This window comes from Narcine bancroftii, chromosome 2, assembly GCF_036971445.1.
Source record: "Narcine bancroftii isolate sNarBan1 chromosome 2, sNarBan1.hap1, whole genome shotgun sequence".
Lineage (NCBI taxonomy): Eukaryota > Metazoa > Chordata > Chondrichthyes > Torpediniformes > Narcinidae > Narcine > Narcine bancroftii.
In genome coordinates, this window is record NC_091470.1 from 74,014,443 (window position 1) to 74,027,653 (window position 13,211).

At 44.6% G+C, this 13,211-nt stretch overlaps 1 protein-coding gene across 8 annotated transcripts in view; it reads left to right on the forward strand.

Moving 5' to 3' along the window:
* LOC138753742 (regulator of G-protein signaling 6) overlaps positions 1 to 13,211 on the forward strand; it is a 125,786-nt gene that overhangs the window by 98,014 nt on the left and 14,561 nt on the right. For 5 of the 8 annotated variants that reach the window (XM_069917096.1, XM_069917097.1, XM_069917099.1 and 2 more), the window contains 4 exons: positions 1,802 to 1,900; positions 10,399 to 10,460; positions 12,235 to 12,345; positions 12,617 to 12,742. In XM_069917096.1, coding sequence (XP_069773197.1) covers positions 1,802 to 1,900; positions 10,399 to 10,460; positions 12,235 to 12,345; positions 12,617 to 12,742 — 398 coding nt within the window. The remainder of the gene's footprint in view (positions 1 to 1,801; positions 1,901 to 10,398; positions 10,461 to 12,234; positions 12,346 to 12,616; positions 12,743 to 13,211) is intronic. The other 3 variants (XM_069917098.1, XM_069917101.1, XM_069917103.1) reach the window with 2 other exon arrangements.

Below are 13,211 nucleotides of genomic sequence, written 5' to 3' on the forward strand. Positions count from 1 at the left end.
TGAATGCCGAGTTGATGGTGGTGGAGGGAAAGCAAAGTTGTCTGATGAAGGAGGAGATCTCTGATGATTTGTCATGACCTTTTCTTCTGAGATAGAGCCAGAGAGATCAAGGAAAGGGAGAGGGTTGCTAGAGATGGACCAAGGCTCATAACGCACATGTAGATTAGCAATGCATACGCAGGACAAATATACATATATATATAAATAAATGAATATTTGGTTAGTAGATTTTAGAGTCACAGGTGGTTAACGTGAGCAGTTCTATTAAATATGAAAGCAGGCACGATGGAGATTTTGCTATATATTGTTGATAATGTTGCCAGATAAATGATAAAATAAGTGGCTCTAAGATTTGTACCATGTGACCATCTGTTCTCCACAACTGTATTATTATATCCTGAGTATAGCATTGGCAAGAACCTGTTGCCTGGATAAGGCTTACCACACTGAGAAGAAATACCCTCTTTCCTTCTTTCTTCCTGTCAACCCTTTAGTTTAATAAAGCACGCTGTTAGTTTATTTTTCTGGACTTCCTCCATACTTCCTCAGCCAACACCTGAGTGTGGACTCAATGGATGAAAATTAAGAAAGCATATGGACATGTGCTGAGTGATAGTGAGCAGTGTGGCCCAAGTGCAATGTGCCCAAGCACTAATTTCCAAACAAAGAATCCGTCTTAGCAAAACTGGAGGAAAGAGTTTACACTCCACATTAATCGGTTTTGTGAGCCAAAGGGCCTGTGACATGTGACTCTAATTCCACGTTCAATTAAATGAACTCTTCACAATAAATCAGAATGGACCAAAGCAAAGATCCAATTTACCTTTCTGGTGACACGGTGCTGCAACATAAAGTCCTTCAATAAGACCAGAGGAAATGCATTAAATGATTTATAAGCACATTCCAACCCACCTAGGAATGAAAAATTAATGGCTGTAACTAGGCTTTTTCTCTCGGTCAAGAGAGAACCGCAGTTTTGCAGGTTTGGATGATCTTTTTATCAGAGATTGGATGATGTATGAAATCTGGGAGTCCTGATCAAAGTCATCACTGTGCATTTAATTCTGGAAACATTCATATGGAGCTGCAGAGCTGGGGAACTCGCGAAAGCCAAGTTAGGGAGGTTGGATGGCTAAAAGAAGGAAGGGCAAACCAAAAAACCTGCAAGCGAGGATGGGTAGGGAGTGGGTTTGATTGGGAGTAGAGAACAAAAGGAGTTTGCACAATCTACTATGGTTACACATGGAACAGAAGGCCACATGGTGCAATTCTTGAATTGTACCATGTGCGACACAGGCAACACATTCAAGATGATCCACTCTCAGTATCAAATCTAGTCAGGTTGTCAAAGGTTGTGGGGAGAAGGCAAGAGAATGGTGTCGAGAACAAAAAAATACATCAGCCATAATTGAAATGGTGGAGCATACTTCAAGGGCCAAATGGCCTAATTCTGCTGCTACATCTTTTGGACTAAATTCCCATCCTCCTCTTCATATTGTCTTTAGTTCTCCAATAGTGATGTGTAAATTGAGTAGAAACTTTTGACTTCCTTCACCAATATGGAAAGTTTTCAGGTATTGTTGGTAGAAGCTGACAAATAAGTAATTTGCTATAAGATTCCTTTGAAATGTTTTGACGTCTGCATTACAAATGAAGTTATCAGTTAAAAGGAGAAAGCTTTTAGGGATTCATCTGCTGATTGTTAGTTACACTTATACCTGGACAATGTAGCACTCATTTTTGGGGTCAATTGGAAGGTGAAGTATTGTTGATTTATGATGGTGTATTTTTTTTCTGTCAGTCAGTGTATGGGATTTCTGAAGATTCACAAATGCAGAGTCCTGTACATAGAGTCGCACAAACAGCTAAGAAGCCTGCAAAAGATGATCTGAAGAAACAGGTAGATAAAACAACGTGGTTGTGCATCTGTTTCCTCAGTAAATTTCATAATCTGTAGGCCTTTTTTTATCGAGGTAAAAAAGTGAATGGAGAGGTGGATATTCTCTGCCTTTACATCGATTCACCTATCTGCATAAAAACGTCGATGGCAGATGCTGGATGCAGACATCATTTCGTCTGGGGAGATGGATAGTCCCATAGGTGAAGCAAGTCGCTCCACCTCGCTCCATAAAGGCACTGCCACTAAAGCCATCTGCTTAGGGCCGGGCTGATGATGTCGCAATGACGCCATCAGACTGTGACTCAGGAGCCACCACCAGGGCTCCCACGGTGATTGGTGCTGAGGTTAGGGCTCCCTCCTGCCGCCCAGAAATATCCTCCTCCCATTCCCCCTTCACCAAGGCCGCCGAGACCAAGGAGCCGGAGAGCAGTGAGGAACGAGAGAGAGTGGGAATGGGTGTGCAAGCTGCGTGGAAGTGGAGGGAGTCCAGCCCGAAGATCGTGGAGGCCCAGCAGGGTAAAGAGAGTCAAAGCCTACTGAGCCGCTGGTGCCAGAGGGTGAAGGGACCAGGTTGCTAAGCTCCAGGGCCTGGGAGGAAGGAGGACAGATGTTGGGGAGTGGAGACAGAGAAGCAGAGCCAGGGTGTCTGATGGATGCAAGAAGGGAGCGAAGAGCCATGGTTGGCATACCAGAGGGGCAGAACTGGGCAGAAGAGCTGGAAGAAGGATCAATAGCCATCTTCATTACCCATAATCCCCCACGCAGATGGAACCACTCTGCATTTCCCAGAGTGGTTCCAGCTGTGTGGGGAATTGTGGATAGTGTTGGACTCTGGCTTTAATTTATTTACTCTTAATTTAGTCTATGTGTGAACTGAGTCCAGCGCGTTCGTTGAATGAAGTGATAGGAGAAGGTATTCGGTTCAACAGTCAGTTTATTACACCACACAGCACAGCACAGCACAAGAATAAAACTTAACAGAGCTCTGGGTCAGTCTGTTAGTTCATAGGTCACCTGCCAGTGAGCTACTCCCCGAGACTGACCCCTATTGTCCAGTTGGCACAGTTTATATAGGTCAATCTTATCACACAGAACAAAAGTTGTTTTCCCTGCTAGATCTTTTTGCATAAGGGTTATCACAAGTCATCTCCTGTTTTGCAGATTTCTGGGGTGTAGCCTTCCCATGTTAATCCTCCAGGCCAGACTATCCTGTTGTTTAGATCTGAAATTAATTCATCCCCAGATATTTCTAATCACCATTCGGTCCCTGTCTGGCCAATTTCTGCTGTTCTCTTTAACACCTCCTCGTGCCTTAATCTTCCTCCTAGACTGGTTTTCCATTCCCTTTGATTCTTGCGGGCCATTCTTTGTTCTGATCTGGCCTGTGTCTCCTGTGCTACTTCCCACCTCCTTCAGTTGAGCATTCCTCCTAAATCGTTTTATGCATATCCTCTCCCTGTATCTTGGGAGCAGCCAATTTTGTTCAGCCAACTTTGCTCCAGGCTGTGACAGCCACTTAGCCACATTCCTCTTTCCCTGACTCATGCAGTACAAATAAACTTATTGATTAATCATTTATTTCATAATGTTTTAACCCCTAGATTCCAACAGTCCCCCTTTTGGTCTCATGAAAATGAGACCAACCACCAGTTAACTTATTAGATAGAGAAATCCGGGTTACATGCCAGGGTTGGCATTTCTGATCCCTTGTAATCATTACACTCTTGAGAGGGCAGTAGGGACAAATACATGCCTTGGGGTCTGGGGATGTCTCTCTGTGACAGCGCTCGTTGAATGAGGCACTGGAGGCAGGGAAGGATGCACGGGATCAGAATCAACGCCAAAACCGCAAATCCAGCAACTAGCACTATAGTATGTATCCATCCCCAGTCTCCAGAGAACAAATTTCCCAGCCATGCGCTGCCCAAGGGTCGCCAGGTCTGAACCGGGACATGAGCTAATTTGCGAATACCTGAAGAAATCTCCTTTACTGCTTGCCCATTGTCATCGATTTTTAAACAACAATAGATTCTACCATCAACAGTCCCCGGAGTCCAATATGTTCTTTAAAGGGACCCGTTCAGAAAGTTCTTAGTCCGTAGTTGCTCACAGGTTCTCAGTCGCCGCCGTACGAATCTGTTCCAGTGTCCGTGCTGGTGGGTCCGTGGCTGCACACTGACTCCAATGATACCACGTCTCGCCTTTTCCCTGTAGTCGAACCGCGTGGGACGTCCTCTCCACCACTCGGTAGGGTCCTGTCCACCTGGGCTCCGACCACTTTCCCTTGATGACCTTTAGCAGAATCCACTCCGCGACTGAAGGTATCGGTGTTTCCCCTTCTCTGTTGGGACTTGTGACCTGTTGTGAAAAATCTGACACCAGAGCCGTTAGTTTATCATAATACAGCTTGCATCCCATTGAACTTACCTCATTCTTCGTAGTCTGACTTCCGGCTCCTGGTCCCGGGAACTGGTGCCCCGTTCGTAGTTCATATGGAGTGAATCCTGTCACAGAACTTACCGAACTCCTTATTGACATTAATGCCAGAGGCAACGCATCCACCCAATTTAGTTTGGTCCGTGCCTGTACTTTCCCGATCTTACCTTTTATTGTTTGGTTCATCCTCTCCACTATTTTCTGCCATGTTAATGGCTTCATGGGTAAACGTAACATTTGGAGCATTCAGGATCTTTTCTAGTCTCGTCTGCCTTAACGAAGTCATTGTAAATGCTGTGGAGCTCACAAATGCTACAATACTATGTGTTGTTAATACTGTCAGGCCATGTCCCATTACTATGTGTGCCACCTTTTGTAGAATCTTTGCTACTCCTGCTGCATGTCTTGTACATGGTGGGTGTCTGTCTTCCGTTGGGTCTAGTGTGATACTCCCATACATGAGCACACATCTTCCACCCCCTTTTTTCTGAAAAAGAACACCATCAATTGTGTGTGCTTTTTCAGAAACATCCAAAAAGAAAGGTAGTTATAATTTGGAATCGCCAAATCTATAGCTGTTGTAAGAGCTTGCTTCAATAGAATAAAACTCATCTCAGCCTGTGCAGTCCAATCAAGTGTAGCTCCCAGATTCCTCATCCCCTGCTCATTCACCAAAGTTCGCAGTGGATGTGTCAACTCACCATACGATGGGATAAACTGCCTACTATAACCTGACAAACCCAAAAACAAAAGCATCTCCTTTACTGTCTTTGGTTTTGGATGATGTAGTATTGCATCTGCCAAATAGGGGTGTAATCTGACAGTTCGAAGGTCATGGGATCAACCTGCTGACAAAAACCCACATCTGCTGATCCCACTGACCACAGGTTCTCAGGAAGAGAGTCTAGCATAGGGGCTGAGTCGGGGTGATCCATCTTCTCCCTACCATGAAATCGTTCAATCTGTCTATGCTCAAGGAGGACTTGATCATATGTAATGGACCAAATTCTGTATGCCTGAGCAGATGAGGAGAACTGCAATGTCGGTATTTGGGTGTCAGACCAGTCCCTTAGGGACTTCAAGTTCTGACACATCGGTCCCAAATCTTTTGCCTGATGAGTAGTGCCAATTGCAAGGGTGACATGAGGGATGGCCTCACCTGCCATCTCATACCATTCCAGCTGTTCAGATGTCAGTGCCACCGCAGCGGCCACTCCCTCCTTTCCTATCACTATGTAGTCCGAATTAATTTCCCATTGCCTGCCCTCTACCTCTTCATAAAAGGCATGCTGATACATTTCATCCCCATCCCTATCGTAAAAGAGGGTCATATGGGGAGGGTCCGAGGGAGGGGTATACGGGTGTAACGTCTGGATCCACGGCTTCCATTGATTATAAAGCTTTAGCAGCCCTACCTTCTGTGGGTCCTCTGTTTCCAGCAGCCCCCAGTAAATGTCAGCCCATTGTCCCTCAGACACGGATCCTCCAGCTGCTGCCAACAACATTTGAGAACCGGAATGAAGTGTAGTTACTGAACAGTTCATAGAAAATCCATTTGGAAAGGTGACCTCTATTCCGTCGGGTCCACAAAGGATGGATGCTCCGCACTTGAACAACAAGTCTCTGCCCAAAAGATTGGTAGGGCACCTGGCTGACAAAATGTACTGATGTGTAAAAGTCTGTCCTGCCACAGAAGTGACTAGTGGTGTAGAAAACGGCAGATTTTCTGGTGTACCCGAGAACCCTATCAGCTGGACGCTAGAGGATGATGTTTTATCTTGAAACTCAGCGCCAGTGAGTGTTGAAAACCTGGCCCCTGTATCCACTAAAAAGGATACTTTCATGTCCATGACTTTCATCTGCAGGAAAGGGTCTGCCAACCTAGCCTGCTCGTGGGTACTCGGGCTCCGTCACTGTGGGCAATATTGCTCCTCCTCTGTCCGCAAAGGGAATTGTCTCCTCGGAGCTAGAGCCGCATAGGGTGCCTGATGTACCGGGGGTGGCACTGACGATCTCTGGGGCTGGACCCAAGGCTGCTGTTGTGGTGGTCCATAGCCCCTTGCCCCCGGGTCCCGAGGCTCCCAAACTAGGGGACAGTCTCTCTTCAAGTGTCCTGGCTGACCGCATCCAAAACATACGGCTGGCTGGCTTCGTGGAGCACTCCGCACTCTCCCTCTTACTTGGAATCCCCCCATTGGACCTCCCATTCTGCCCCCATCGGTGGGACCCGGTGCCCAATATGGGGCCGGGTGCCAATTTGTATCATTCCCTTGTGGTGGCTGCGTTGGCTGCTGAATCATCTGGTTCGCACCCTTTGAGGAAATCTTTTTTTCCTCATTCGCCTTTTGCCTAGCCTCTGCTAATTGAAGCTTAAGGAGTTGCACTTGTGCCGACTCCGTAGTTTGTTTGTCCTCCTTTTGCTTAGCCCTGTAACGTTTCAGGTGATGGGTCAAATATTTTTCCCATTGCTCACTCGAGCAGCCAGGAATATTAGGGTTACTCTCTAATGCCTCCCTAACTACGGCTGGCAGTCCGCTCGTTACTGCAGCCCTAAAGAGTGTAGTCTGCAAGGGATCTGTGGCTGGGTGTACTCCTGCTTTATCCGTCCAACTCTCCTTACACTGACTCAAAAAGGTCGAGATCTCCTCATCCTCCTTTATGGAAAAGGTCAGGGACTGCATGACACCGGGGGGAACGGGAAACTTATCTCGCATTGCCCCTCCTACTGCCGTAGCATGGTTGGCAAATGGCTCAGCATCGAGGCACCTAGTGATTCCTGCGATCATTTCTACCTGCTGAATCTCCCACAGCCCAAGCTGTTTCCCCAATAATGCTCTCCAATCCCCTATGTCCCATCGTAAATTGGCAGAACTTTCCCATCCACGCTCCACCTCCCTCAGTCGGAGGTGGCATTTTGTCCAAAATACAATTCATGTCAGTGAATGAGAAGGGTTGATACCTTTCCCCAATTTGCGGACCCTCATAAATTAGCAGCATCTGTCTATATCTTTCTGGAAGCCGTACTTCCCCCCTTTCCCGCAACGCATATCCCAAAGGGAAGCGAGGGTTCTCCTGACCCTGTCTTCTGTGTGTGATCATGCTTCCCTCTCTGCTTCTCCTAAGTACAGTAACAGCCGGATTTTTCCAAACCCTCGTGGTACCTTCCCCTGACTCTGCAGCTCTTTCCAAATCTGTTCGTACCGTTCCATAGCCTGTACCTCCTCTCCCTTCGGTAATCCTCCCAGTAATTGATTCCTTGTATTTTCCCACTGTCTGTCTACAGATGGGGGAACTCCTCTGTCTTCCCCGAACTCTTGCCCTACATCCCTTATTACTCCTTCCATCTCTGTTCCGATTTTTTATCCCTTTAGACCTCGTACTCCCTGGCTCTCTCTCCTGGTAGGATTTTGACACCCTGCACTCTACTTCGCCCCTTTCCACGTTATATAACCACCAGATGACCAGCAGCTCCCTGAAAACAGGTGTTCCCCTTCAGGGATGATCAGAGAGAGAGAGCCAGCTGGGGGATTATGTGTCTCGTGGTTGTGTGAAGTGTCTATTGTTTGTTTTGCGGTTAGCTTGTTAGTTTCCCCCTTTGTGTGAAATGTACATTGTCTGTTTTGCGGTTAGTCTGTGTACACTGATGCCTCACTGTGTGACTGCCTATCCCCACTGTGTTTCCCTGATCCGTATTCTAAATACCTTGCCTCTATGCCCTCTCTACCCTGTAAAACAGTACAATCTGTAACCTCTGCTACCCCTTTTTCAGAAGTACTTAAAACATCGAGAGTAATACAGTGATATACACAGCAACAATACCAGCGTGCATGAAAAAACAGTTAAATGCCGAACACCTTATACAGATACTTATTACTATTATGGTACACGATTCTTAAACAAATACTTATTACACACTATAGAAACAAATAACTATAACACAATACACCTTATACGGATACTTATTATACACTACTATGGTACACGATTCTTAAACAAATACTTATTACACACTATAGAAACAAATAACTATCACACAATACACCTTATACGGATACTTATTATACACTACTATGGTACACGATTCTTAAACAAATACTTATTACACACTATAGAAACAAATAACTATAACACAATACACCTTATACGGATACTTATTATACACTACTATGGTACACGATTCTTAAACAAATACTTATTACACACTATAGAAACAAATAACTATCACCCCATACACCTTATACTACTTGGCCAAGTGTCTAAATCTACCTCTCGAGATTGCTACAAGGGGCTCCAACCCCGTACTACTAGAGGGACCTCAACCTCCTTAGAGGGATTCTAACCGGACCTCAACCTCCTTAGAGGGATTCCAACCTTTTCCTAGAGGGACCTCAACCTCCGTAGAGGGATTCCAACCTCCTTTTCCTCGAGGGACCTCAACCTCCGTAGAGGGATTCCAACCGGACTTCAACCTCCTTAGAGGGATTCCAACCTCCTTTTCCTAGAGGGACCTCAACCTCCGTAGAGGGATTCCAACCTCCTTTTCCTCGAGGGACCTCAACCTCCGTAGAGGGATTCCAACCTCCTTTTGTTTTATTCTTGTCTTTAACTAGGTCTTTTGCAGAGTAGTGACAACACACAATTTTATCTTTGCCAATAGCAGAACTTCGTTTGAACAGGCGTCTGCTTACCTCCCTCTGTTGAATGGTCACTTGTTGTTATCATCACACCACAATCGACCGGTGTTTCGTATCTTTTCTTCCGTCACTTCTCCATCTTCATCACGTCGGGGTCACCAAATTGTTGGACTCTGGCTTTAATTTATTTACTCTTAATTTAGTCTATGTGTGAACTGAGTCCAGCACGTTCGTTGAATGAAGTGATAGGAGAAGGTATTCGGTTCAACAGTCAGTTTATTACACCACACAGCACAGCACAGCACAAGAATAAAACTTAACAGAGCTCTGGGTCAGTCTGTTAGTTCATAGGTCACCTGCCAGTGAGCTACTCCCCGAGACTGACCCCTATTGTCCAGTTGGCACAGTTTATATAGGTCAATCTTATCACACAGAACAAAAGTTGTTTTCCCTGCTAGATCTTTTTGCATAAGGGTTATCACAAGTCATCTCCTGTTTTGCAGATTTCTGGGGTGTAGCCTTCCCATGTTAATCCTCCAGGCCAGACTATCCTGTTGTTTAGATCTGAAATTAATTCATCCCCAGATATTTCTAATCACCATTCGGTCCCTGTCTGGCCAATTTCTGCTGTTCTCTTTAACACCTCCTCGTGCCTTAATCTTCCTCCTAGACTGGTTTTCCATTCCCTTTGATTCTTGCGGGCCATTCTTTGTTCTGATCTGGCCTGTGTCTCCTGTGCTACTTCCCACCTCCTTCAGTTGAGCATTCCTCCTAAATCGTTTTATGCATATCCTCTCCCTGTATCTTGGGAGCAGCCAATTTTGTTCAGCCAACTTTGCTCCATGCTGTGACAGCCACTTAGCCACATTCCTCTTTCCCTGACTCATGCAGTACAAATAAACTTATTGATTAATCATTTATTTCATAATGTTTTAACCCCTAGATTCCAACAGTAGCGAAGACACCCATTGCTCGGCACATTTAACCTCACAGTAAAGGGCTGCATTACTGCACCACTCGCCTCGCCTCCCTCAGCCGTGGAGGATGGCTCCTGATGCCGCTTTCCATTAAAAAAAATGCTGGAGCAGCATTGTAAAAAGCTAATTCTGCTTTTTTTTTCACCCAATGGAACTGGCCTTAATGAGGCCTCGCTCCATAAAAACACTTTGTGTCAACCTGGCTCATCTGTCAGTTGAACTCTTGATTTCCCACAGCTTGAATATGCAAACATACCTATGCACTTTGCCAGAAGGTAATATGTGATCAGGCTCATTACCCCAGTGTAAAGCAATGTGAATTGTTAATTGGTGCATGTATTTTGGAGATGTATATCTGTTTATACTGTGATACATATGTATTAACTTGGATGACATATAGCTGCGTTGATGTGCTAGTACATATCTTAATCATTGTTTCTTTTAATTCCAGATAACTTTTTTAAATATCCAGCTAGACAGACATTGTTTAAAAATGTCTAAAGTAGCTGAAAGGTAAGGGTTTATTCAGTAAGGATTCTGCAGAGAAAAAAAAATTGGCTGTTGCTTCATGCCTCTTCTTGCGGAAGGATAGCAGACTGAGGATACATAACGAATATTGGCCAGGGAAACTGGAGGGGGTCATTGTGGAAGGATTGACAGAAAGACATTTTGATATGCAACTTGCAAAACCAGGGACCATTAATATTAGATAGTCATCTCCAAGTGCAGCAGAGAATTCAAAAGAAACTTCTTTATCCTGAGGATGAAGAATCTCTGGAACTCATGACCATAAAGAAAATGTTGAAGTGAATTTAAAAGAAGTTGCATAAGGGGAGTACAATGGCACAGCTGGTGGTACTGCAGCCTCGCAGTACAGGAGGCGTAGGTTCAATCAGAACCTCCAGGGGGAGCCGGGTTAATGCGTGAGCCGGGTTAACGAGTGAGTCGGGTTAATGTGTGAGCTGGGTTAATGCGTGAGTCAGGTTAATGCAGAAGTTGGGTAAATGAGTGAGCCGAGTTAACGAGTGACCCAGGTTAACGAGTGAGCTGGGTTAATAAGTGAGTGTGGTTAATGAGTGAGCCGGGATAATAAGTGAGCTGGGTTAACAAGTAAGTCGGGTTAATGAGTGAGCTGGGTTAACGAGTGAGTCGGGTTAATGAGTCAGCCGGGTCAATCAGTGAGCCGGGTTAATGAGTGAGTCAAGTTAATTAGTGAGTCTGGTTAATGAGTGAGCCAGGTTAATGAGTGAGCCGAGTTAATGACTGAGCAGGGTTAATGAATGAGTCATTAATGATTTAGTCAAGTTAATATGAGTGAGTTGGGTTAATGAGTGAGCCGGATAATGAGTGAGCTGGGTTAATGAGTGAGCCGGGTTAATGAGTGAGTCAGGTTAATAAGTGAGCCGGGTTAATGAGTGAGTCAAGTTATTGAGTGAGTTGAGTTAATGAGTGAGGCGGTTTAATGAGTGAGCTGGGTTCATAAGTGAGCTGGGTTCATAAGTGAGCTGGGTTCATGAGTGAGCTGGGTTAATTTGTGAGTTGGGTTAATGAGTGAAGCAGATGCTGAACCATCAGGATTTCCAAAACTGCAGATGCTGAAATCAGCATTTTACCACAAACGAGCCCATCATTAAATCCTTACTCTTCTCATGTTTAGAGACTGCAGTGAGGAGGGGATTGCCATGAAGGCAGAGAATTCAATGTACCCCTTAAATAGTGTAGTTTTGCTTCACCTGCTGAGTATGTCCTGTATTTATACAGTGTACTGAATTAAACAGCTCCATTCATTCGACATTCATGACCTATATTCGTCATCAGTTGCCATTCCAGTTTCCCACACATCTCCCTCTCTAATCTCTCTTCCTCAGATACTCTTCTAATGAAACCCAGTGGAAGCATCTTGAGCATTTCTGACGGGCTCAGATGGACTGTTTCGGATCTCACCATTGCTGTCTTTTTTTGGCAATATCTTTTTAAACCTCCTCTGGACAATTTTTTTTTGTTTGTTTGTTTGTTCCATTCCAACCCCTTTCTGACTCCCCACCATCCTTTGGCAGATCTTCGCTCTAGTTCTATCACCCCTTACCCCTTCCCTTGCCCATGTGTTTACAATAGGTTGCACCTTTAACTATTCCGAGTTCTGTTGGCTTTAAAATGTTAACTCTATTGCACGTCTCCATAGATGCTGCCTGACCTGCTGAGTATTTCCAACCCTTCCTGTTCTGATTTCAGATTTTAATCAGCAAATTCTCCTCTTTACCAACATTTCTGGTTCTTTGACTTTCAGTTTAGTCAGTTACACTGAGCAGTACTTGGAATATGATCCGCTTCTGACTCCACAGGATCCTCCTAACCCTTGGATCAGTGATGACAGCACTTTCTGGGACATGGAATCAAGGTAACAAATGAAGATGTGTTTATCGATTAAAAAAAAATAAATAGATCTCATGGCATAAAGGGATAAACAATTGGACATAGGTTTTGTGCAAGATGTGGAATTTTTTTGAAATGAAATTGATGGCAAATTATTGCACCTGAATGATGAGGTGTGGCACTATGCAGATGCACCTTCTTTCCTTATTTGCATTGAATGAATTCTTGGAAGTAACATGCATGAGGTTTTCTTTAATAATTATAGAATTTCTCTCCTCTTCCTCGTGTACCTTAAGCAAAGAGCCCAGCCAGCAGCGTGTGAAGAGATGGGGATTCTCCTTCAATGAAATGCTGAAGGATCCAGCCGGACGTGAACAATTTCTGAAGTTCCTAGAGTCTGAATTTAGCTCTGAGAATCTGAGGTAACGTGAACCTCCCTGCACTAAAGAAACTTTAATTGAAGATTGTCAGTAGTCCGTAGACTGGGTGTCCATAGGCATGTTGTGACAAAGGACAACCAAAAATCTTTATTTCTCTGGGTTATGAAGCACCTGGAGGAAGCACATGGTCACAGATAGAACATGCAAACTCCACACAGACAGGGCAAGAGGTTAGAACAGACCCCAGGGCACTGCAGCTATGAGGCCGCAACTCTACTACTGGATAAATTTCTAGCCTAAACTGTCTCAGATTGATCGTTTAAATATTTGAACAGTCTGAGAATAAAACACTCTCTTTAGTTTTAGCCTCTCATTCTGTTCACTATATTATATCTATAGTTTGCCTACAGTCAGAATATGAAATAAACTAGATAGAGGTGATATTATTATAATGAATACAATTGGAGAAATCAAAGCACAATCATGAAAGCATACAAATGCTGATTCCGAT